The 27,404-nt window shown below is 32.5% G+C and overlaps 1 protein-coding gene and 1 long non-coding RNA gene across 2 annotated transcripts; both read left to right on the top strand.

Annotated features, from left to right (window-relative positions):
* Positions 1 to 87: 87 nt before the first annotated feature.
* LOC148610708 (PHD finger protein 21A-like) lies at positions 88 to 27,404 on the top strand. The gene is made up of 14 exons (XM_088595988.1): positions 88 to 281; positions 614 to 646; positions 807 to 872; positions 6,814 to 6,888; positions 8,010 to 8,465; positions 11,244 to 11,348; positions 12,365 to 12,416; positions 12,760 to 12,833; positions 16,645 to 16,699; positions 17,094 to 17,203; positions 18,833 to 18,979; positions 20,042 to 20,114; positions 23,363 to 23,466; positions 24,201 to 27,404. Exons 1-14 carry the CDS (start codon positions 198 to 200, stop codon positions 24,300 to 24,302), a joined length of 1,536 nt encoding a protein of 511 aa, XP_088452114.1. The 5' UTR covers positions 88 to 197; the 3' UTR covers positions 24,303 to 27,404.
* Positions 3,407 to 4,809, top strand: LOC148610709 (uncharacterized). Its single transcript, XR_015924742.1, has 2 exons — positions 3,407 to 3,544; positions 4,645 to 4,809. It is a non-coding gene; the product is annotated as an uncharacterized LOC148610709 (long non-coding RNA).

Raw genomic sequence — 27,404 nt, 5'->3', positions numbered from 1 at the left:
AAAAACATACGAAGATATTATGCTTTAATGGTAACATCAACATTTTAAATCATAAGTATTATAATTGATAAAAATGTGTTTGCGCATATTCCGTAAACGGAAGAGGTCGTTACGAGCCTGTGATGTTTTGCTCTGAGACAGAGTAATTTCATTTTGATATCAAAAATAGATATTGCAGAAAAAAAAACGTCGTTCAAATGTTACAGGGTGCTACAACGGTTACAACACCAGAACTGGAGTTGATTCAGAAGCAACTGAAGGCGACTATCCAAAATCATCAGGTAAAAACAAGCAGTGACTCTTCATCCAACTTTCTCTATTTTCAGCGCAAAATAAAGTTGTGTAGAAATTATCTTGTAAAGGTTTTTTTGTATACATTTTTGCTTGCATGATTATTGTGAACAAATTAAAACAGAAAAACATTTTCTCATCATTTAACACGGAAATTTACTCAAAATTTCTCTAAATTTGTCGAACATGTCTGTGTCGTTACGAATGAGTGATTTTGTATGCGCACGTCACATCTGTGTATCCCAACTAATTTTTTTTGTGTGGCAAAGTATGAGAATTATAGATTATGGTTGATAATTATAAAGTTTTAAATCTATTTCAGGTTCTGGTATCAAAAATTAAGGCAGACTTGCAGGCAAGTATTAGGTTTTCTTTTTTCTTTGATTGCGTTTTCCATTGTGTGTATAAATACATGTCCATTTATTGATTTTTGTTAACAGAACTCCCCCCTCATTTTGTACGTTTTTACAGTTGCCCATTCAATTTGATAGGTCTTTCTCTCCTTTTTGTTTTAGAATAATGAATTGAAAGGTCAACTGAGAGATTTACAGAAACAGATTACAGTTCTAAGTGAAAAACAGGTGAAAAAAAAATTTACTGAAAGCAAGAAGTGTTTGTATATGGTCAAAAATGATCAAACAACAAAGAATGGATCAATGTATTGATTTCTACAGTCATATCTTTATCTACTTTATTACTTTAAGTTGAAATGAGCTCATAATTGAAACTTTTCATGTTGCTTTTAATTGTTATGTGTTATTATGGTTTGTCTAAACCAAAGTTAAACATTCAGTTTAGACAGCTGTATGGTGTACCAAGGTTCAAATGATTCACCAAGATTTAAAAATAGTGCCAGGTTTTTACATTTTTGTTTAATTCAGAGTTTGGTTTTATATGTTTTTGTCGAGGAAGGCTATTTGTAGCCTGAACTTGACTTAGAGATCGTCGGCAAGTGGGATCAACCGGAAGTGGGATTTTGCCACATGGAACCGCCTAGATATTCCGCGGTCTGTTCTCTTTACCCTCCCCCTTTTCCACATCGCAAATTTACGTAAGTGTATCACTCCGCCGCCGACCAATATGTGATGCTTTATTTTTCATAAGAGATGGAAATATTGTGACATCAAAGCTTCATTGATATTTGTTGAATTATAATTCTATAATAATATTTCTATGACTATGCGCTTATTTTAAACTATTTGAATTTTATCTTAGTGAGTAGGACTATTTTTTTCTAATTGACCTGACGCAGGTCAAACACGGTACCTCCAATAACCGAAAACAATATAGCTTCGGAAGGACAAGTGCCTAATTTCAAAGTGCTGACGCCATAATGATTATTACAGACTTTCGTTGGGTATCTAGAAAGTGCTTGAATACTAATAAAAAACTTATTTGCAAGTGTGTTTAAATAACAAAGTGACCAATTATACCACCCAAAAATGTGTTTTATTGAGATTTTCGGATTTTCAATCTGGTTTTTGGTTAACACCAAGGTTTTTGGTTATTCAAGCAACCCGGTCAAACATTCACAAGAAGTTGTTGGAAGTTTTTAATGACGGATTTTTTTGGATCTGCAATGGACTACCATTACAAGATGGGTCCTGTAGGTTTGAAAGTAAAAATCTACTGAGAATGTCGGGAGCTGCAATGTACGCTTTTTGTGATGTACAAAAAACGTAAGTATAGTTTTAATGTTTATGATTACAGTGAGGGTGCGGGGTGGGGGGTGGGTTTCCCTTCTTTTTATGGGAAAATTATAATTTTCATGTGTAAAATCGACAAAAATGGCAAATAATGTCCTAGCACCTCCCTGAGGAACCCAAGCTTCCACCCCTGATTTTCAAAGTGTGGATCCTCTGTGCCAGATCCTGAATGTTTGAATGTTTTTTCTATCATCCCATTTCATGTTCATCGCCTGAATATAGCTGAAATATTGCTGCTCGGGCGTTGGACCCCAATAATCAATCAATCATCCCATCTCATGATCATAGCCTAAGTATAGGTGAAATATTGCTGCTCTGGCATTAAACCCCAATAATCAATCAATCTATGTATAGTGTTTGTAAATTACAGGTAATTTTTGTGAACAAGTTTGATAAAAATATTTTTACATGTGCTAAGAGTTTTCAAGTTGTTCTATATTTTATACACATTGTACTGTTAAGTACATGTAAATCCTATATATATCAAGTGTGTTTGATTTGATCCCAGGAATTTAAAATGCAAGCAATGTGTACATGTACATGAATAAACATGCAAATGTACATGTAGCAAACAATATGAAGTATTTAAACTAGAAAATAAACATTTGAATCATGGAATTGTTAAATTAATATGATTTCAGAGCAGAAACATAAACAATGTCTGTTTCAAAGGTAAGAATGAAAGGCAATGTAATTAAAATTAGATCTTAATTGCTCCCCCTTTTTTCTATGTCACATGAAGTCATGCGACAAAGAAAAAAGGGAAGCAAGTAAAATCTAATCTGAATTAGATTGGGTTGAAATGAGGCCATGTGGCATATTTTTCACATTCAGTAGTTGATCTATCAAAAAGAGGGATATCTAGTAAAAATTAGGTATTGATATGTAGCCAAACTAACTTTTAGAGCATAAAGAGTCCCTGCTTATGACATTCCTGCTGAAAATGTTTGCTTAATATGTTAAAAATGATTTGGTTACATTTTGATTCTATTAGAAATTGTCCCATTCTCAAATTTTCAATCATCATCATTGTGGCTGACTGTGATTTAAATACCCTATATCACACCCCTGGGCCTATATCGCATATCCGATATTACACCCCTAGACATATATCGCATACCCTAAATCACAAGCCTAGACCTATATTGTGTTTCGTGTACCCTAGACTTATATTGCATACTGTATAACACACCCTTAGACTTCTATGTATATCGCATACCCTATATCACACCGCTGGACTATATTGCACCCTTAGTCATACATAACATTCAGTATGGAATGTACATGTGTATTATATCCATATACATGTAAGTCATAATTGATTATCAATATGGTTCTTTTTTAGTGCATTGTCAAGATATCATTTAGAATGCAGATCTTATGTTAGATACAGGATTTTCATGACACATGAAGGACACAGTCAATTAGGTTAGAAATTCTATGTCCATGAAAGTGGATTGAAAATATGATGGATATCAAAGCACCCAAAAGTAGACCTTTCCTAAGAGTTGATTTTCAGGGACACTCATACATGTACAATATATTAGGTATGTGAAGGTATACATGCATTCGCTCATATACTTCCAATGTACACAATGATTTAAAATTCTCAGAACTGGTGATAGGTCTATTGTAAACATTGCTAGTGTAGAACTGTTGTCATATGTCTTAGTAAAATTTGCAGTTTACATTTGTATGTCTGTAGACAGGAAATTTATACTGAAAACTACAAAAATACATTTGCATGTACTCTAACCATGGTTACTGGCATATGCAGTACAGTATTAATTAAATATTTCATACATGAAATTAGGATATTTGTAATATAATAATACATGTATCAAATTTGTTATATACTTTACGGTGTGACATTAATTGCTCATAATTAAATCAACATACAGGGATGGATCCAGATATTTTGAAATGGGGGGGGGGAGGGGTCCAGACATCATTATAATTCATCAGGTAACTAGAAACCATACATGGGAGAAGCCCTAAAGGAATATCATTAGTGAACTTTCCAGTTCACCACTTCAATTATCTTCCTGGATATGACGGGATGTTGTTTTAACAATGACCACCTGTCAGTCAGGTGAAAAGTAACCTATTCTACTCTTACCTATGTTACCTGTTATTAACAGTTATTGAAACAAAGATGTGCTCATGAAGTACACTGTACTACATTTTTGTAAAGTTTATGTTTCGTTTAAGAATAAAATTTGAATTATTTTAGAGATAGAAGTGTTTATTTTTTCTTAATTAAGACAGCTGATAGAGATATTTTAAGAATAACATTTCAGAACACTAAAATATTATATACTTATATTTAATTAACTTTTTATAATGTACATGTAGGACAGAAATTATAATGTTACAGAAAAATTTCAAAATTTCAAACAACCAGTACTGACTAGGTGGCTTAAAAACCAGAAAAAACCTGGGACAGTGATAACTGCCCAACCTCTATTTTTGCCTGATTTTACACACAATTATATGTACACGTAAGAATATTTCTCATCAAGAGGAGGTTTCTGTAGTTCCATATGATGTGGCTAAAATACATGTATATTTTCATGCATTTACATATTGTAACATATTGCAATTATCAAAGGCACTGTTATCATTTTTTTCCTTGATTTCTTTTCAGTGGTAATCCCTTTTAAAGTTTCACTAGATGTAGCGAGAAGAAAGCAAAAGCAAAATGGACTATTTTTGTGCTGGGACACTATTTAGGCATGAAACAAAGTTCATGATTCTCAAGTGCTGGTACATGTCAACATCTCTTAATAAAAACTACAAATATGAAGTCTGATTTCGTAGCACTTATTTGTTGGCAAAACATAAGAGTTACTTGTATTTTAATGCTTGTAATACATATTGGTGAAACTGTCATGTAGAAAAAATGAAAGAAGTGCAAATACATTATTGAAGGCAGACAGGTATAAAACACTCTGCTTAAGCATAATAATGATTCATCATAAAAAGTGGTACTCATAGGGTATGGGTTCACTAGTAACCTTTTTGTTTTGGAAGTAGAAAAGATAGATTTATATTCAAAGTGCATTTGTTATAAAGAAAGACATAATATTTCCTGTATTCACTACATCTCTTTATCCTTGACTTTCCATCTTGATTGGAATCTTAAATTGCTAAAATATCTGAGGTACAAACAAAGGTTTTTTTAGTTTAAATATCTTTAAACTGCATAGTAGTTTAGATAACAAGAGTTTGTATCCTTGTTTGAATTGAAAAATTCCTAGAGAAAGGTAATTATTTATTGTAAAAAAATGTATAGTTTAGACATTTTCAACTCAGGGCCTAATCTAGACAACAATGGCAAGGACAAGCTGTAGTCAATTCTGTTTGAAAACTAAAAGTATTTACATATTTGTTCATTTAATATATTACAAATCACTGTCAAAGAGAGCACAAACAAGGAGAAGTTTTTTGCTCATTTCTCCCTTTAGATTAGGTCCTCGGTCAACCTAGCTCCTCTAGTCCACTGGATTCCTTTCTGCTTCATGCATCTCCAACCAGAAAGTTCAAAGTGTTGATTTTTTCGTACTTTGAAAATCCATCGAATTTTGATAGTCAGTGATTTTACAGTGGAGATAATATTTTTGAAGAAATGCTGGTTTAGGTGTAAAGTGTCAAGAAATTTGAGGACATAAACATACACAGCCAGAAATACCAAAAACAATAAAAGAAAGGAAGATCCATAAATACAATAATAAACAAGCAGTATTGATATGAATTTCATTAAAACAGATGGTTCTCTTTAAAATGATTAAGTATTTGATCGGTTTATTTAGCTTGCAATTTGGTTACATGAATATTTATTAGGATTCCTTGACTCAGTGCCTCAGCACTTTGATACTTCATTTGATTTTACCACAAGGTTCCATACCACACATTAGGAAAATTAAGAATCATCTGGAGGTTAGGTATCTCTTACTGATTTGAATTATCGGTAAAAACAAGCATTAATAGACTTTCTTAAAAGGGTTTTTCACGACCAATGGAGATACCATACCTTCAATGCATAGCTAAACTTAAGCCCAAATTTAAAATATCTCCCAGTTTTGTTTCCTGCTACCAGCCAGGAAAAAATAAGGTTGGTAGGTCGGAAAATAATTTAATTTTTTTTTAAATTATTTTTCTTTGACATTTTCATACACATGCACATGCTCTACCAAGGTATTACGATTTTATTGACATGATTTGTCTTTATCTTTTGTTACATACATGATTAGTTACTAGAACTAACTACTCCTTAAATTCATATATAGGACTTGTTATAATTTAATGACAGCACAATCAAAGTACACTGATGGCCAAAATGGCTGCCCGCCATGTTATACATATAAAAGCTGTAACCAGATGATGGTATATCCAAAAATTCAGAGAATAGAAGCTTGGAAAATTTTTTTTAAATTCAGAAAAATAAACTTAATGGTTGGTGAAAAAAAGGGGGTAAATCGGGTAGCAGGAAACATGGCTATATTTTTTTTTGGCCTTATAACTGCTGTACCTTGTAACAGATTCAAACTTTGTGAACTGTTTATTCTAGGATATTGATAAGATGAAATTGTCTGATATTGAGGCTAAATAGGAGGAACCATATTTCAATCTGCAGTGATGGTCTTGAAAGTAACATTTTGTTACAATTTCCTGCCAGACATGTTGTACACCCAAATTTCAATAATGGAGATATACACCACAATGTAATACAAATGTTCTAAACTGCACAGAAAGCTTTAATGGCTTTTTTCTTTGAAATAATAAATGTACTGTATGTATAATTGTTTGGTTTCAGAAAACTATTGTACAGAGCTTGCGTAAAGACATTATTACAAGACAAGGTCCAGCCACTTCTCAAGTCAGTATTCAGGTAAAACATATATATATGTACCTATATTAAATAGAAAGGCAAGGCTGTGTTGAAAATGTTCTGAGCCAACATCCCAGATATTAAAAAAAGTTTATTTGGTAAGGCTTGACTGGATATGTTGGTTATTGTGGGGAGATAACCATCATATGCTTTTGGCAATATGAAACAGCCTTAGTTCAGTTATAATTCACATGCAGAAAAAAATCACTACATTTTAAGGAGGTAGACCTGGGGTAAGGGGTATAACTCATGAAATCAATGATACGTGTGTATCATATTCAATTTCACCTAAGCCTTTCAAGCTTTCATTTGAAAAAGAATGAAATCAATCCAAGTTACATTGATGCTTACATGAAATTGACATAAAGAGCCTTAATACAAATGTTCCAAGGTCTCACTAACCACTTCTAATGTTTCCATCACTTTACATGTTAAAAAAGTAATTGTCAAAGTCTCTCAGTGAATTCCCAGGACAAACGATATCTTAAAGTTGCATACCGTTGCGAAGCTTGGAAAGTAAGGCTTCCAAAATTATTATGCTAATGGTACGATGATTGTAAAAATTCTTCACAAAATTTACTTGAATAAATAATACTGAAAACCCACATTTTTACCTGTTCTGCTAACTGACATCATGGAGGCAAATTACTCACACATGTAAACAATATTCATACACTTTTGTAGTTAATTACATATATGATTTTAAAGTACACATTCTCAGCTTTATTTTGACTACTTTCAATCATAAGACACACAAATAATGCACTTACAATGCATATGTCTAGGTTCAGTGTGTTTTTGGTACTACATAGGGGGATGGCCATTTGACCTGGAAGTGGTTAGTGAGACCCAATGATTTTAAAGAGTTGTGTCCCTTACCTTAGGTCTACCTCCTTAATTGAGTGTTTCTACTAAAAAAAAAGTATGACACGTTGTTCCTTCATGTAATTTAATTTTGCACATGACATGTATACAAAAACATGAATACAGAGTAAATAATAAGAATAATTGATGACATCACTTTCACATGGTAAAATATTAAGATGTGAGATGATAGTAGAATTTTTTTTCATCTAATCATAAAGTCTGTTTATTTTGTAGTTAAATTATATGTTTTTTAGTCTGCTGTGCCTCTTGGAACATCTAGTATTGCCATAACTTCAGTTCCTCCAGCTGCTCACACAATGCCACAACCAGCTCATCTTTTGATCCAGCCTGTTAACCAGCTAATTCCCACTGTATTTGCGGCTCAGTCCATTGGCCAACAAATATCTCCACAAATATGTGCCATGCCACAATTTGTCCAGCCAATAGGCCAATTAGTCACATCATTGCCACAACCAGCTCATCTGAATCAACCAATCATGCCTCAGCCAGGAACTGTTCAATCGACTCCAGTTATTCCAATCCAGCCAGCAAGAATTCTTCCAGCTCCTCCTCCTATCTCTATTGCCCCAGCAACTGCAACAAATAATGACAGCTCTGTTGTTAAATCTGAACCCCAAATCAAAGGTCAGGGTCCTTCTCCGTTGAAGGTTCCACAATATCCCAAATTTCGACCAAATACAGGATCTCAGGTAACTATTTTCAAGATAATTAATCATAATTGATGTTTTTGTACCTTATCTTTCACAGGCAGTAGTAACATAGTGATCACGGTGTCCATCTGTTTGTTTTGCACGTTTTTATGACTTTTTAAACACCCCTCTGCTTGATAAGCATGAGGTCAGCTGTGATGACACTGTCCATTTGTCTGTTAATCCTTCCAAGTTCTAGTTCAAAATCTTTTTTAAACCACTGAATAGAATTTCATGACTCAATTTCAGAGATGAAAGGAGGTTCCTTTTGTTGACTTAAGTCAACCATTCGAGTCCAGGGTTTGCCAAGATAAGGAAAGTCCCGGAAGTCATTCAGATGGAAAAAGAAAATAGGACATGTGTATCATATAATAAAGAATTTATAAAACTATCATCAAATTTTATTTTGGAGATTTAGAGAAGTTGCCTGAATAGAAGATGCCCCCCCCCAATCCTCCGGTTGACAAATGATTAAGGCCATGTATTGCATTAGGAAACCCCACAAGTCATCCAGTTGAGAAAAAAAAATTAAGAATGTGTGAAATAACTTTCATCGAACACCATCCTTTTAGTGGTTATAGAGAAGTTTGGATGAATGAACAGATGGCATGATAACTTTATATATACAAGCTGGGGTATAACGATCTGTAACAGTGTTTCTTCCCCCATAGGATGTCATAAATGTTTTATATATCAGGGGTATAACGATCTGTAACAATGTTGGATTTCTTCCCCCATAGCATGTCGTAAATGTTTTATATATCAGGGGTATAATGATCTGTAATGATGTCAGATTTCTTCCCCCATAGCATGTCATAAATGTTTTATATATCAGGGGTATAACAATCTGTAACAATGTTTCTTCCCCCATAGGATGTCATAAATGTTTTATATATCAGGGGTATAACGATCTGTAACAATGTTTCTTCCCCATAGGATGTCATAAATGTTTTATATATCAGGGGTATAACGATCTGTAACAATGTTTCTTCACCCATAGGATGTCAGAATTGTTTTATATATCTGGGGTACAACGATCTGTATTAATGTTTCTTCCCCCATAGGATGTCATAAATGTTTTATATATCAGGGGTATAACGATAGGATGTCAGAATAGTTTAATATATCTGGGGTATAACGATCTGTAACAATGTTGGATTTCATCCTCCATAGGATGTCAGAATTGTTCTATATATCTGGGGTATAATGATCTGTAACGATGTTGGATTTCTTCCCCCATAGGATGTCAGAATTGTTTTATATATCTAGGGTATAACGATCTGTAACAATGTTGGATTTCTTCCCCCATAGGATGTCAGAATTGTTTTATATATCTGGGGTATATAACGATCTGTAACGATGTTGGATTTCTTCCCCCATAGCATATCATAAATGTTTTATATATCAGGGGTATAATGATCTGTAATGATGTCAGATTTCTTCCCCCATAGCATGTCATAAATGTTTTATATATCAGGGGTATAACAATCTGTAACAATGTTTCTTCCCCCATAGGATGTCATAAATGTTTTATATATCAGGGGTATAACGATCTGTAACAATGTTTCTTCCCCATAGGATGTCATAAATGTTTTATATATCAGGGGTATAACGATCTGTAACAATGTTTCTTCACCCATAGGATGTCAGAATTGTTTTATATATCTGGGGTACAACGATCTGTATTAATGTTTCTTCCCCCATAGGATGTCATAAATGTTTTATATATCAGGGGTATAACGATAGGATGTCAGAATAGTTTAATATATCTGGGGTATAACGATCTGTAACAATGTTGGATTTCATCCTCCATAGGATGTCAGAATTGTTTTATATATCTGGGGTATAATGATCTGTAACGATGTTGGATTTCTTCCCCCATAGGATGTCAGAATTGTTTTATATATCTAGGGTATAACGATCTGTAACAATGTTGGATTTCTTCCCCCATAGGATGTCAGAATTGTTTTATATATCTGGGGTATATAACGATCTGTAACGATGTTGGATTTCTTCCCCCATAGCATATCATAAATGTTTTATATATCAGGGGTATAATGATCTGTAATGATGTCAGATTTCTTCCCCCATAGCATGTCATAAATGTTTTATATATCAGGGGTATAACAATCTGTAACAATGTTTCTTCCCCCATAGGATGTCATAAATGTTTTATATATCAGGGGTATAACGATCTGTAACAATGTTTCTTCACCCATAGGATGTCAGAATTGTTTTATATATCAGGGGTATAATGATCTGTAATGATGTCAGATTTCTTCCCCCATAGCATGTCATAAATGTTTTATATATCTGGGGTATAACGATCTGTAATAATGTTGGATTTCTTCCCCCATAGGATGTCAGAATTGTTTTATATATCTGGGGTATAACGATCTGTAACAATGTTGGATTTCATCCTCCATAGGATGTCAGAATTGTTTTAGAAGTAATGCTTCTTTGTTTTCTGCTACATTTTGTATATCAACACATTTTGAGTCAAACCAAAGAGTTTTAAAACTTTTAAAACTATCCATTTTTCCTGGTTCAGATTAGGCCAAGTTTAAATCTCTTATTGTTTTCATTGCCCAAAACTGGTGAAAATCTCCCAATGGGAAGTAAAAACAAAGTGAAAATTTCTTGTAGATTTTTCTTGGAAATAAATTTAAAAAATCTTGTTATCTTTTTTTTGTCTGGATGTGAATTTTCCAGTAATAAGATTATTCAGTTATTGGTCCCTTTGATTTTAGAATAATTTTTTTCTCTGCTTTATTGCAGAACTCCAAACCACCTCAATCAACTACCTCTCTAACTAGACAACCTTTAATCGAAGATCAAAGTGAGAAACAGATGGATAAAAAACCTACACCAGAAGAAAGAGAGGTACTGTACACAATTTATACATGTAAATCAATAAAAGGCATTTTTGGCCTAACCAACAGCAGTGGTTTAAGTGGTCTGAGGTCTGGAATCCTTAATTCTGACTTAACCTTTGAAATTTCATTTTACCTGGATGCTGGACCTTCAACCCCTTTAATTGACACAGAAACTTCATTATAAACTTAAGTTTCCTCCGTTGGACCAGTGATTTGAAACTTGAAAAGGTTCTGTACCTTCAACTCTTGAAAATAAATTTGAACCTCTGAACAGGTTTGCCAAATAAAGGTAACAACAAAATTGACAAACATTAATCCTATCCATATTCGTGTCAAGTTCAGAATAAAAATGGATATTACACCACCAGAGTAGCTGGTACCGCAATGGTCCTGACTTGGTAAAGGCATTTCAAACGAAATAGTGGGTTAAATCTAGATTTTACAGTGCACCAAAACTATTCTCTTTCATTGTGGCTATCGGTGGTGATTGAATAGCATTTAGATGCTATAGTGTCATAATTGGTAAATCAGCAGTCATATTAGCATAAAGAATAAGCATAAAAATCAGCATTAAAGTAGCATTTACAGTTTTACAAACAAAGAAATACACTCCGTATAACCAAATGGTCTTACCAATATACATGATATCTATAAATATATATGAGTTTGTAACAACTTGTAAAGTACAGCTCCTTGAAGGGCTGATTTATGGTATGGTTCCCTCATTAAGAGTTCTACATGTACATGTTATGTGAAATACCACAGTTTTAATTGAGATATATGAATGGCATCATAAATAAATAATACTTGTGAAGTCACTTCTTACAACATATTTTACTCTAGAATTGTTTATGTAATTGAGTACATTTGCACTAGAATCAGTGAAATGTACCTCTATAATAAATATGTTTTTGTTTTATGAATTTGTTTAAAAAAGAAGATACATATTTGTTTTAAGTTCTAATTTGCACAAATGTATTTAACAAATAAATAATTTACTGTTATGTATTTTCATATTTTTAGAAATTGAACTTTATGAATGCACTGGAACTCATCACCAAAGAAGCTCTTAGTGGTAAGAAAGAATAAAAATATTAATGTACCATGTAACACACTTGTCAGCATAAAAGACAGTTATATAATTCTGGGTGTATAGAAAGTCAATAAATTGGAAAAAATTAAATTCATATTTTCTTATGCCAATTAAAAAAAAATGATTATCGGATCCTCCCCTCTTTGTTTTGAGGGTACAAATTTTTATTGCCATATCAGTAAAATAACCAACAAATCCTCTCTATAACTTCAAGCCAAATGTAGCAAGTGAATAGCAGTGCATGAAAAATGGTTGAGAACCAATAAAAAATAATGCCCGACCTAATAAAATTCATGAAGTAAATTTTCATGTTGTCTCCTTATAGAATTAAAGAACAAGAAATATGATAGGAGAAGAAGGACTACAGCTAATCCTCTCTACAACTTTGAACCAGATATAGTAAGTAAATAGAAGTTTTTGTAATCTGTTAAAATCTATTTATCGTTTAGAAAAATAACAAATCAGTTTCCTTGCCACTTGGTCAACTACCTTGGACTTCATTGTAATACAGTAAGTGTTGAATCTATGACATGGCCGATTTTTATCTACCATCATTGAAAATATCGTAATACATTTTTGTATGTACATGGACAAATGATATACATCATGATTTTGAGTTAAGCGGTTAAGTGGTGTTATCTGTAATTAGCACAATAGTCTTTTACTTTTATGTATACTTGCTGGTAAAGCTTGGATTGGCAAGCTGACTTGAAACAAGAAATAAATGGGGTCAGTCTGAAATAGGGATGTACAGCAATATATCGCAAATTTCTTAAAAACTTATCCTGAAATAATATAAATCAATCAATACTATACTTTTCTAATCATCACGAATCATCCTGATCGATGGTCATCAAACAAAGTAGTCCTACATTTAATGAATACTCATGGGTATATAGGTTTCACCTTGTCTGCCCTAGTTATTGTCTTAGCAGTTGCAGCATTGTTATGAAACTTTGTTGGATGTAATATAACTACTTGGAGATGTGCATACTGTCAGGAATTTATGTTTGGAAAAAATTGTAGAAATGACAGCTGTTGAACTTAAACAGACATTTTTCAGCAAACTTTGGTGTCATCTGTCGTCCATAACTCCTTCAGTATTGGCATGATTGTTATCAAACTTAATGGGGTGTTAAATGACTATATTGGGAGGTGTATATTCAGGAAGTTATGTATGGGCAAAAATTGTAAAAGTGACGGCAGTTTGAACTTAAGCATTTTTCAGCAAAATTTGGTCTGATGCATTGTCCACAAGTCCTCTTCAACTACTTGCAGGATTATTTTGAGACTTGATGGGGTGTTAGATTACCATATTAGGATGTGCATATTATCTGGAGATTAGGTTTAAAGTAAATTTGCAGTCATTTCTGTCATTGTGTTATCCAAAAAAAATAGTGCTGATCGTGGTTTTTGAAATGGCAGTAAAATTGTGTTTCAATATTGCTGAGTTTATCCCCATAAAAATTGTGTCCAACATGAATCATGTGTCCAGATTTGTCCTCAACACACAGGGTTCATCAGGCTGCAGGGGGGATTAGTCCTGTTAAGAGCAATGTCTAGTTTTCAACATATTTCAGATAATGAGCATCATTTCTATGATGCATCGTACTTAGCAAATTACGGTACCGATAATCAAATACAGTAGTGTTCACTTATAACGTACAGGCTTATAACAAATTTAGGTTTACAATGAATTAGAACATATTTCCCAGTCTAATGCATATCGTCATTGATATAACGAATTCGTTATAGCGAAATCAGGGATATAACGAAGTATTTCTTAGGGCCCGGCGACAGACTTATAGCTGAAGTTTGCCTGGATAAAATGAAAGGTCAATTTAATTGTTATGTACACATCGGGCATCAGTTGTCTGCTGCTCATGGTAATTGATTAATTACCAATTTCACGGTTGATGAACACACAGTTGGAAGATCGACTAATCTTACCTGTATTTTTTTTTTATTACTCAATAAAATATCAATCAAATGATGACACTCAAGCCTTTGAAAAATTTAGCCAAAGAGCATCCCAGATTTTGAACTTTTTTGATTTTATGATTACATTTGTTGGTAGTTCATCAAAACAATAGTTTTTCACGCTTCAATTGGTGGAATATGGTGTGTAAATTACTGCAGACTCAAAAAGGTTTGATGATAAAAATATTTCACAAAATAGAAACTCCAGTATGAAGAGAAAGGCAACTGACCTCGATACTATGTAACAGTTTAACCACATAATGCTTATCCTGGTTTTGGGGGTGTCACATGGACACTCCACCAGAAAGACAGACTAGAACACTGATAAGAGAGAAAGTATGCGAGTTTATAAAAAGAGTTTATGAAAACAACTACAACAGCAACAAAAAAAATTTTCTTTTTTATTCATAATTCATAATAAATACTCATTACAAAACAATTATTTAATTTACTGTTAGAAAATAACGCATCAATATTGTTACATCTGAAGCAATAATACCACTTTTAAGGAAACGAAAGGGAGATAATCCTAATTTTGAAAAAAAAAAACATCTTAATATAATGTAGGATGCATATAACGAAGTAACTAAGACAGTCCCCTGAGATTCGTTATAAATGAACTCTACTGTAAATGACATTTTGTTATCCCCCGCTGCAACGCGGAGGGGGGACATAGAAATTCTGGTGTCCGTCCGTGCGTCCGAAGCTTGTGGACACAACTCCTCAGAAACGGCTGTATGGAATTAGACCAAATTTTGTAGGATTGTTTGTCACCATATATAGTTGATCATACTTAACCGCCATTTTGATCAGACAATTTTTATGGGAATTATGGGACTTTGTTCATTTTTCACATTATTCGTAATAGGAACACCTTGTGGACACAACTCCTCAGAAACCACAGAACAGAATTTGACCAAATTTTGTAGGATTTTTTTCACCATATGTAGTTGATCATACTTAACCGCTATTTTGATTTGACAATTTTTATTGGATTTATGGGACTTTGTTCATTTTTCACGTTTCTTTTTTACTGATTTTTTTTTGTTTTATGAAGAATTCTTAACCTAACTTAATTTGATTCATTAAGATGCATTAACCTTGAATTGCCACATTGACTTGTGAAAGCAAATAAGTTTTGAATCTGCTATTTATACAAGTGTCAAACATTTGTAATTCAACTCTTTTTACAGCGACGGGGGACATATGGCTATGCATAGCATTCTTGTTTTAGATAGCGACTTCATCACAATTCATATCAGGACTTGCTCTTGCGGGGTCATCTGACATGAACCGTGATAAAGTCACTATTAAAAGCAAAATGCCATTTATAGGGCTGATTTGAATAACCTAGTGAAATAATGTTGTTCCACCTTGTGAGATAGTACTGTTTCACCTCAGAAAATAGTGCTGTATTGATCCACTTGGTGGAAGATGCTGATTTAATCCACCTGGCAAAATGGCCTTGATTTAGTCCATATGGTGAAAAAGTTCCCATTTAATCCACCTGGCAAAAGAGTGGAAATCGTGTTGATTGAATTCACCTGTTAAAATAGTGCTGATTTGATCCACCTGTTGAATTGGTGCTAATTCGATCTACCTGTTTTTTGATTAAGAGAATCTGTATTTCCCATTAAATTTGTAGTCAACCTTTAAATGTAAAATGACAAGAAATTTCTCACAGAAATTTTATCACCCCCTGGTATTTAAATGTCACTAGCATTTTTTATTCCATTGAAATGGGAGAAATAAAGCTTATAAGCTTGGCAGACTTCCAGAAAAAAATGTTTTTGCTAAAAGGATAATCATCCAGTTGTGACAGTTATATTGTTTGCTTTTAATAACATACAGTGTACCTCCAAAACAAGACCAATTTTGTTTCTCCGATTTTGTCCAAAAATGATCCCAAAAAAGATGAATTATTTCCCAAAATGATTTTCAAAGTGGTTGACATACATGTAGTGTTTCTGTTCCAAATTACATTTATTAAGTGTTTATTACTTTACATTTTGTATTCTTAATAATATTAACAATTTTAACAATATAAGGTTATCAACATGTACTTCATTTTTTCCCAAATTTCTTCAGTTAATAATAAAGGACACATATTTTCTAAAATAAAAAGGTGAATGGGGTAGATTTGAAAAAGATAAACTATGTCACTTTGAGAACACATGCTGACACATGATGTATGAACTGTCAGATATATCTACATTTATTTTCTTTGCAGCGAAAGAGACCTAACAGTTTAACATTGAATTCCTTGGGGGTGAAAAGGTCCAGAGGTAAGTTTAATACTGTTTCTTTGCCTTAGTATATTTCCTGTCTGATTTACACTGTAGTAAGGTTTTATATGGATGGTATTACCTTGGTGGTGTAGAGATAAATTGGAGTAGATAGATGACTGGTTGAGGCAAAATAATGTGTTCATGTGGGGTGATATGCCTACCTGCAGGCTGTTGCTTCTTTGATCTAGCACAATAAAAATCCATCTTTGCATTTCTGACTAGTACGAAGCAGGGTCTGTTTGATTGGTCAATCGCTCTTGCCCTGAAACTCATGAAATATCTGATATACGATAGGATGTAAAACCACAATCAATCAACTAATTGAAGCATATGCAAATCAACCACACTGTTTAAAGTAGGAGTGATTAATGATGGTATTTTATTTTCAAAGGTCGGCCACCAAAACGTTCCTCCCCAAATAACAGTCACCCAAGTACTCCTGACAGTACTGAGAGCTGGCCAGGGCAGAAAAATGGAATCCCAAGAAATGGTGTAATTGAGGTAAAAATCAAACTTAGGTTAAAAATGTCTATTGTATAAAACTCAGTAACTGTTCATAGGAATAGTTTATAATTTGGTTTGAAACTGTCATTTCCTGTTTGCCCTGTGTGTTTTTGGTATCTTTATGGTCTCCTCACCTTTTGCTCAAATCTCAGCCACCCTTAATGGAAAGAATTTCAAATTTGATTTAAGTAGCACTCCAGCTAAGGATCATGTAAAATGTGATTCATGGGTAAAAAGCCTACATAGTTTTATTTTTGATATTTTGTTTGAAATTTCATAGTAAACAGAAGTTAACTTGTGGTTTTTCATATAACCTGTGCTCTTAGGAGATAAAAATTATATAGAATGCACTGTAGATTTCAAAATTAAGGGAGATAACTCTGTAAATGACGCTGAAATACAATAGAATCTACTGGATTTTCAATGTTGATTATCTCCTAAGAGCAGGCAGATTTGAATGAATAATTACACATTTCATAGTATAGACCCATAAAACAACTTAATTACAAAAATAAAAATATGTAGCCTTTTTTGAGGTATATCACATTTTTCAGATTTTGCATGATTCTTACAAAGACAGCTACTTAAAATGTAAGTTTAGTGAGATTAGTACTGTGTTGAGAATATTTTGAATCCGTTCTAGATACATTTCCTTGGTTGTAATCCTTTAATTGAGAGGTTGTGGGTGCATCAGTGTCCTTTTGACTCATTTTTTCTAATTTTATATCTATAAATCAGGCCTTTATTTCGCTTTAACTTGGCAAGAAGAGATCTATAGAACCATTAACATGTTAGTGATAGATTCTTTACTGGAAGACTTTACGTTTCCATAGCTCTCTGCAGAAAGCAGGACCTCATCTAGAGGAAGAAATGGGCAAGAACTTCTCATTTGTGCTCACTTCTCCCATTAATCATTGACAGGGAGAAGTTTTTGTAATAGATTACATGGACAAAAATGTTAAAGTTGTTATTTTTCAAATATAATTTACTAAAACTTTTCCTTGTCATCATTGTACAGATATGGCCATGAGAAAGTTTTTCAAAACAACTGAGATTTGTCAGAATATATTTTATATGTTTGAGGAACCTGCAGTTGAAAAGTATATAAGACCCTAGCGCCACACAACTTCAAAAATTAATTGAGTCAAAGAAAAATTTAACTAATTGTGATGTAATCAATTTCAAAATCTTTGATTGGAGTTACCATTGAAGTTAAGAATATTCTCAGACTAAATTACATTTTACTTTTTGTGGTGCTCGGGCCAGGTCACTATAGTTCACGATGTTGGGACGGGTTCTTCTTAATAGATATTCATGTTCTATTAAATCAGAATGATAGACAGTACTTTCAATAATAAGGATACATATGTATGAACAGGATAATGTGTTAGTAACTAAAATATTGTTGAGAAATGAACACTGGCACATTAATACATGTACCACAACTTGATAACTTTGGGTACATTCTTTAGTGTTTATTTATTGTCATGATTTAGATATTCACTCTTAACCACTGTTTATCCTGTTATTTCAATTTTGGAAAAGTAAACTTAAATTAAGAATTAAATTTTGTTATTCCTTGTGTATAAATGAAAAATGAAAAAAAATATTCTTCTCTACTTCCAGGAACCTCGAGATTTATCTTGTACAAAATGTGGAATGATGGAAAACCTTATTCCTTGTGACACCTGCCACCGATCTTACCATATTCATTGTGTAGAACCTCCATTACCCAGCATTCCAGAGGGAAAATGGAGCTGTACAAAGTGTCATGTAATTAGGTTTTGCTTTGTTGCTGAAAATGATGAAAGGATACATAAAATATGAAATAGGACATATTTTTTCTTTCAAATTTGTGGCTGTGGCTATAATTTAAGGATGTTCACTGCTTAAGTTTAGTCATTTATGTCAGATTTTCAGATTCCTCTTGTTTTAACCGTTTCAATGTCATTAATATTTTTTGCCCACTAACCCCCCATTTCTTTTCATAGTGTCATTTAACACACCTTAAAATATTATTGGAGAAGTTTTTATGAAATTCTTGTTATTTCATATATAAAACCTACTAAGACAAAATGATTGGAAATTCCAGAGAAATCCTTTTCCTGCCAAAATTTCATTCTAATATCACAAAAATAAGTCCACTGACCAAAGTTCTTTTAAGATTTGACAGCCTTTTGAAATACTTGTAATTTTTAAATAGAGTAGTAATCATCCTTAAAATGATGTGATCAATCATACATGTCAGCTCAGCCAGATTGGTGTTGTCCCTCAAATGATCCGTAAATACACCAGTTTATATAATTTATTATGATCTGGTCACTTCACACTTGAATGACTTATAATAAATAAACCAAAGTTGCTTATTTTGTTTCAAAAATAAATTGTGAATTTTGGACATAATTGGCCATTGACTGTATTTGTTTTCCATTTTATGCAAAGCAGTTTGATGATAATCCTTAACTGTAGATTAATTCTTGTTGTATATTATTGATCGTTAACCTAGAATGTTATATTAGAAGATCTTATTTGTTTACATCCAATTTTAATCAGCTGTTATGAAGTAATGAAAGGCAGTGTAATGTATTAAAGCATCAAATTTTAATTAGATTGGTGTTTACTTCTTTAAGGATCAATTCAAATATATTGCAATAAAAAAAACTTAGTTTTTAAAATATTTTAAGATACAGCAGGTGAATATATTCTTTTCACTTGATATGTGTCTATCTTTAAAATGTACATTTAGAAATGCCTCATATGGTGCCCTTAAATTTGAAAATCATATTCTATACATATATTTTCAGACTAATTATTCAGATACTTGTTTGGTTTCAGGCCAATGGGAAGTCAGGTAGCTGGTCTGCTGAAACACTTTCTCTGGTTCATAATTTCATAGCTAACAAAACTGGTAAGTCTAAAAAAAAATCCAAGGCCAACTAAAATTATACATGAGTTCTCAGGTTTTCTCTTTGTTTCTTATGGGGATATTTTAGTTACCACTTTTATTGCCATATCATTAAAAAAGAACAAGAACACCTCCTGCGTACTTAATGTGAGACCTTGAAAAATGACTGATTGTGTAATGGCTGTCTTCATCCGTGTCATCATTGTTGTCTTAGTTATTAGACACATAATTTAGCTCTAAAAAATGTAAAAAAAATATCTTCACTTTTTGAGGAAAAGTAAAAATTGAGAAAAAGTCTTCTCTCATTGGTATTCCTGAGTACTAAGAATTTTACTTTGAATGACCTTGAATCTCCCTAATTTGATACTCACCATGAACAACTGTGCTTTTAATGTCAGTATCTATAATTTGAAGTTATATTTCTGTTGTGTGAAGTTTATTGCGAAGATGATATTTACATTTATTGAATAGAGACAGAGCATTAATGATGTCCTTGACCTACATATGTATATCCTCTGTCATTAACATGAATGGCTCAAAATCGTTCTGAGGTGACCTTTTCCGGAAATGACGTATGCAGTTAAGATATGATTGTACGAAATTTTAACACAGACGCACATCATGTATTGTAGAAAGTCTTGCATATTCACATTGGTCGAGGCATCAGTTTGTAACAACAGAACGGTGCATTATCAATTAAGTTAAATGTGAGAATGAGACGGTCTGTCTGTCTGTCATAGGCCTGAAGTATTATATACATGTATATGTTATATATAAAATTTATCTTAACCACCATTTGTTATAAAAAATACACATAACAAATCTATATTCTACCTTTTAATGCAACACAAAATTTACTGCTTGTTATACCATAAAAACAGGATTGTGTCACCACTGAATTAAGAATATTTATAGACTTGAGCTTTCGTACTCCTGCACCAAGTGGATTTTATAGACTTTAGCTTTTGTTCTCCTGCACCAAATGGATTTTATAGACTTTAGCTTTTGTTCTCCTGCACCAAATGGATTTTATAGATTGGAGCTTTCATTCTCCTGGCACCTAATGGATTTTATAGACTTAAGATTTCGTTCTTCTGCACCAAATGGATTTTATAGATTGGAGCTTTCATTCTCCTGGCACCAAATGGATTTTATAGACTTGTGCTTTCGTTCTCCTGCACCAAATGGATTTTATAGACTTGAGCTTTTGTTCTCCTGCACCAAATGGATTTTATAGATTGGAGCTTTCATTCTCCTGGCACCTAATGGATTTTATAGACTTAAGATTTCGTTCTTCTGCACCAAATGGATTTTATAGACTTGAGCTTTTGTTCTCCTGCACCAAATGGATTTTATAGATTGGAGCTTTTGTTTTCCTGGCACCAAATGGATTTTAAAGACTTAAGCTTTCGTTCTTCTGCACCAAATGGATTTTATAGACTTAAGCTTTTGTTCTCCTGCACCAAATGGATTTTATAGACTTAAGCTTTCGTACTCCTGGCACCAAATGGATTTTAAAGACTTAAGCTTTTGTTCTCCTGCACCAAATGGATTTTATAGATTGGAGCTTTTGTTTTCCTGGCACCAAATGGATTTTATAGACTTAAGCTTTCGTTCTTCTGCACCAAATGGATTTTATAGACTTGTGCTTTTGTTCTCCTGCACCAAATGGATTTTATAGACTTGAGCTTTTGTTCTCCTGCACCAAATGGATTTTATAGATTGGAGCTTTCATTCTCCTGGCACCTAATGGATTTTATAGACTTAAGATTTCGTTCTTCTGCACCAAATGGATTTTATAGACTTGAGCTTTTGTTCTCCTGCACCAAATGGATTTTATAGATTGGAGCTTTTGTTTTCCTGGCACCAAATGGATTTTAAAGACTTAAGCTTTCGTTCTTCTGCACCAAATGGATTTTATAGACTTAAGCTTTTGTTCTCCTGCACCAAATGGATTTTATAGACTTAAGCTTTCGTACTCCTGGCACCAAATGGATTTTAAAGACTTAAGCTTTTGTTCTCCTGCACCAAATGGATTTTATAGATTGGAGCTTTCGTTTTCCTGGCACCAAATGGATTTTAAAGACTTAAGCTTTCGTTCTTCTGCACCAAATGGATTTTATAGACTTGAGCTTTTGTTCTCCTGCACCAAATGGATTTTATAGACTTAAGCTTTCGTACTCCTGGCACCAAATGGATTTTAAAGACTTAAGCTTTTGTTCTCCTGCACCAAATGGATTTTATAGATTGGAGCTTTTGTTTTCCTGGCACCAAATGGATTTTATAGACTTAAGCTTTCGTTCTCCTGCACCAAATGGATTTTATAGACTTGTGCTTTTGTTCTCCTGGATTTTAATTTTGTTCTGTACATCTATGAAAACAATTCTTTCCTTGTTTGTTCAGAGAAAATGGAAATATTAATTTGCATTGCCAAAACTTCATTTTTCTTAAATTTATTCCCTGGCCAGTAGGGCTATTCCAGAATTAATTGTGAGGGGTGAGTAGGCACTTCTGTTAAAATTTGATGGGGGTTGTTATTTAAAACAGTTTGCCTTAACAATGAAAGAAAATAATTAAAAATAGTATGCATGGATGGGGTCAAATAAAAAGTGCCTTTCAACCCCCATACTTTATTTCTGGAATAACCTGTAGCTATTTCACCTGAGGATTCCTGATTTACATTGACAACAATCTTCAATCTAATCAAAGAGACGTATTGTGCATTGTGAGGTGCAGGTAGAATGAAATAGGTTTGCTTCACTTCAGTTGAAGTTACTTTTACTTAAATGATGAATGATTGATTGTGATTATTAAATAAATAAAACTCAATCTCAATCATTGTTTTACCATGGGCTTGCCATTTATGTTGCAATGTTAAATAACTACACAAATGGTCAGCCAATGGTAAAACAATGATAAAATGGAGTTTCTGTGATTTATTTAAATTCTAATAGGACTTTTTTCTTCATATTTTTTAATAGACGCAGCCTATGTGTTGCACAAAATGTTGGTCATGTGTTTATCACTTTTTTACCATGGCTGTAGTCTGAAGAGCTTCGAAGCATGTCATATTAGAATGTACAATATTATATATAGTAGGTTATTTTGTCTATGATCAAGTTGCTGTAGAACTTAATGTTCAAGAGATCACTAAGTCATTTTTAGTATGTTGGTCATGTGGAATATTTTCATCTGTCAAAATGGATATGCAATTATTTAGTATATTTTACTACATGTATCATATTTTACAGCCAAAGAAGAAGAAAAGAGAAAACTACAGAGAAGAAGTACAGATTTGTTGGCTGAAAAAATGATGATAGAAAATAAAACAAAATCTGTTTCTGACAGTTTAATGGTAAGAATCTTAGCCAAATGTTTTATTGTTAATCATGTTAAAAACTTTCAAAATGGTAATCTGAAAGAAAAAGATCTCATTTTTTACAAGACCTTTGACAAATATGATAATATTTGAAGTGAATGAAAGTTCTTAGCACAAAATCACATGCATTTGTTTTGTTTGTTCTGGAATATTACAATTCTCATATCCTTTATGTAATCTGTACTTTTATTTCTTTGATCTTTTGACAGATATTTTGCGATCTCTCATATATGACAAGATATTTTAAACGATTAGTCAAAAATATTTTGCTATCTCTCGTACATGATAAGATATTTGAAAGTATTTGTCAAAAATAATTTTCTATCTCTTGTACATTCGTCAAAACATTGGAGTGATTGTGACATCATGAGACTTTCTTAAATTTTGAATGCATTGATGTTACACTCCAACAGTTTGAAGTCCCACTACTAGTTTTTTTTTAGCTAAAAGTACATTAAAATGATCAAAAGATTACCGATAATCAGAATAATAGTAACTTTCAAGTTTTCATACTGACAATATTATGTAGAATATCTCCACTTGCACTCGCACACTTTGAGATATTCCACATGATATTGTCAGCATCAAAATTGAAAGTATATATATATATTCAATATTTCTCATATCATTTATGAGATAAAATATGATACAATTTTTATTTCTTCAAATCATTGAAATATCTTGTATTTTGAGTTTGTTTTGTATTGCAGCAACAAAAACGAAGAAAGGAAGAATTATTAGAAAAACACAGACTAACCCAACAATCTATTGAAACAATGAAAAACTTCATCAAAGTTATACAAGCTTCGTAGAAGTAATAGGTTCTGAGTATTAAACAATGTTTGGATATGTACAGTGTATTGTCAGTGTTAATGTATAAAGTACTGCTCCACATATGAATTACACCATTAAATTATTTCTCATTAAGTCATAAGTGTAAAATCATAAAGTCATATGAGGTCTAGTAGAAAATAGCTGATTTCAGAACTTGTAATGTCGGAATAGAAAAAAAGCATTGTGATGTCAGAATAGAAATAGCTCATTGTGATGTCATATTAGAAAATACATGTAGCATGATAACATCATTAAAGAAAATCATTGTGATGTCATGATAGAAAATGGCATTGTGAGGCCTTATAGAAAACAGCATTGTGATGTTATGGTAGAAAACAGCAATGTGATGTCATGATAGAAAACAGCATTGTGATGTCATTATATAATCAGTTGTACACTTAAAACTTTTTGTGAAATTGACTGCTTTTGTAAAAGCAATTCTATAAGATATTTCCAATAAAAGCACAAGTTATTCATCAGTGATTGTAAAGAAGAAGGTGGTCAGTTTAGATTAGCCAGTTTGTTCTCCATTTTTTTTTTTACATTTTAGACAGTTGATATGTTACTCTTTTTGAGTCCATATAAACATTGCACAGATGGTGATTTTCTTGGCAGAACTTTTAATCACAGGTTTTTGTTGTTATACAGATTTACTTTCTTGTTATACGGATTTGCCAACTTAATTTTTCCAGCTAGGAGAAAAAGAATAAAATTGAAATTCAGTTTTCCTATTATTATTTCTACTACTACAGACTACAAAAAAACATTTACAATTGCAAAGTTGTAACATCTACTTTTTAAAATAAAGTTACAGACAATGCCTGCTTGTAGTTCTGTTCATTCAACAACGTCAGACTAGATGAAGCAAAGTCAGTGAGAATATCGAATGAACATGGCTACATAAAATTCACTACTTCATTCAATTAAATCATGTTAAAGGGTTTTGGAAGCTTTGGAAAAAAATGAACTCTAGCTGGAGTTGATAAAATTAATATACCTCTGATAGAAAAGAATGTAAACAGGTCCTGTAAATGATTTAAGAGTTCAAAAACCTCGTGAATTTGTTTTGTTTTTTTTTCAACAGAAAGTATGTAAATAAAGGGATGAGAACATTGGTGGGAAGGCTATGAAGTGTAGTGTGGAAGAGCACTTATAAAACAATTTAAAAATTTTAATCTAAAGACTATTTCTCCCTCCATTATTATTGAGATTTATAAAGTGTTTTTTTTTTAAATCACTGGATAATTTTAAAATTACCTTCCATTTAATTGAGATAAAAAAAATACCGGTTTCTGAGATACCTAAAATAGAATACATTTCAACATCAATGTATCTACCGGTACTAGGTTCTGACATGTACCTGTATTTGTTATGAAAACATTTTGAGATGCACTAATGGTATCATAATTTGACGTTCTGTTGTAAATTCTACTTAATCCATATATGGAGTAGTACTGTGTACTTTTTGTTTGTACCGTAGTGTGCAGTGTTAGAAGAATGTTTTTTTTTTTTTATAACATTCAAACGATTTTGATTGAATTACCGTTACTTGGTAGAATATCTTGAAGAACTTTACTGTAATGTTATGATTGAAAATGAACATGATTTATGTTGTTAATTTAATTTCTGGTTTCCAGGTTTCCTGGCCATTTTACAGTTTCCAAGATGCTGCACATTTCATTTTAGAAGCTGATTCTATTTCAGTCTATTCTTGATTAAAATTATTTCTCCACTCTATATGGTAAAATTATATATCTACTCTACTCTCTATGGTAAAACTATTTCTCCAATCTCTATGGCAAAACTATTTCTCCACTCTCTATGGCAAAACTTTCTCCACTCTCTATGGGTAAAATTATTTCTCCACACTCTATGGCAAATTTTTCTCAACTCTCTATGGGTAGAATTATTTCTCCACTCTCTATGGCAAAACTTTCTCTCCACTTTCTAGGGTAAAATTATTTCTTCACTCCCTATTGTAAAACTATTTCTCAGCTCTCTATGGCTAAATTATCTCTCCGCTCTCTATGGTAAAACTACTTCTCCACTCTCTATGGTAAAATTATTTCTCCACTCTCAATGGTAAAACTATTTCTCCACTCTCTATGGTAATACTATTTAAACTACCCATTACTGAAGGAGTATCTATGTGTACATGTATATGGCAGCATCTTTTAAGAGATGTTGGTATGATGCTTTATTGTCCTCCCCTAAATGTTTCCTTTGCTTAGAACCACCATAATGAGAAAACACTTAATTTTAGTGGTTTACTAGTACATGTATTTACTCTTCTTGCCCATGATGTAAGATATGCATTGTCATGATTGTGCATCATGAGAGATTTTGTTTAAAAGTGCTTCAGATTAGAGCAAAAGTGTTATTTATAAGGATTTATTGAGATGCATGTCCTTTGTCTTATATTAAGTACAAATCCACATAAAATTCTGACACTATCTATGGTAAAGTGGTTCATGGTGTAGAAAACCCCACAAAACTAACGATGCTTTTTATATCTCTACAAATTCTCATGATGATAATCATTTTTGCATTCTTATCTGCACTTTTTAGAAAATCATACATTTATCTCCCACTAAAACTAAATGAAACCTAATCAAGAACAATAACTCTTGCAAAGTGCAAATTTCATGTACGATCTATATAATTTTTTTCACAAACACGTAACAACCAAATGAAAAGCTAAAACTGGTTATGTGATCGATCTGTAAATGTTTCTGAACAAGAAATAAAACTCAAATCAGTGGATTTTTGACATGCATGACTCACCTTCTGTCTGATTTTTAGAAAGACTGATATGTAATAATAAACCAATCTGTTATTATTGTGAGGAAAAATTTACTGATGTTTTGGATATACAGGAGTTTTTTTTTAAATTTGTCAATTATGGTAAATAAGATTTGATTGAAATCATTTCATCAGTTCTATTTATAGTTTACTGTGCTGAATGTGGTTACATGATTTGACATTATGATTGTGAATGTGATATTTTGTTTGTACAGTGTGTCTTCAAATGTTTTTGACTATCTGTTACATTTATATGAGTAAATACAATTGACATTTTT

This window comes from Perna viridis, chromosome 8 (genome assembly GCF_037379345.1).
Source record: "Perna viridis isolate PV_CMFRI_1.1 ecotype Kerala chromosome 8, ASM3737934v1, whole genome shotgun sequence".
Classification (NCBI taxonomy): domain Eukaryota; kingdom Metazoa; phylum Mollusca; class Bivalvia; order Mytilida; family Mytilidae; genus Perna; species Perna viridis.
The sequence above is the reverse complement of the archived record's forward strand: the minus strand, read 5'-3'. Positions and strand labels throughout refer to the sequence as shown.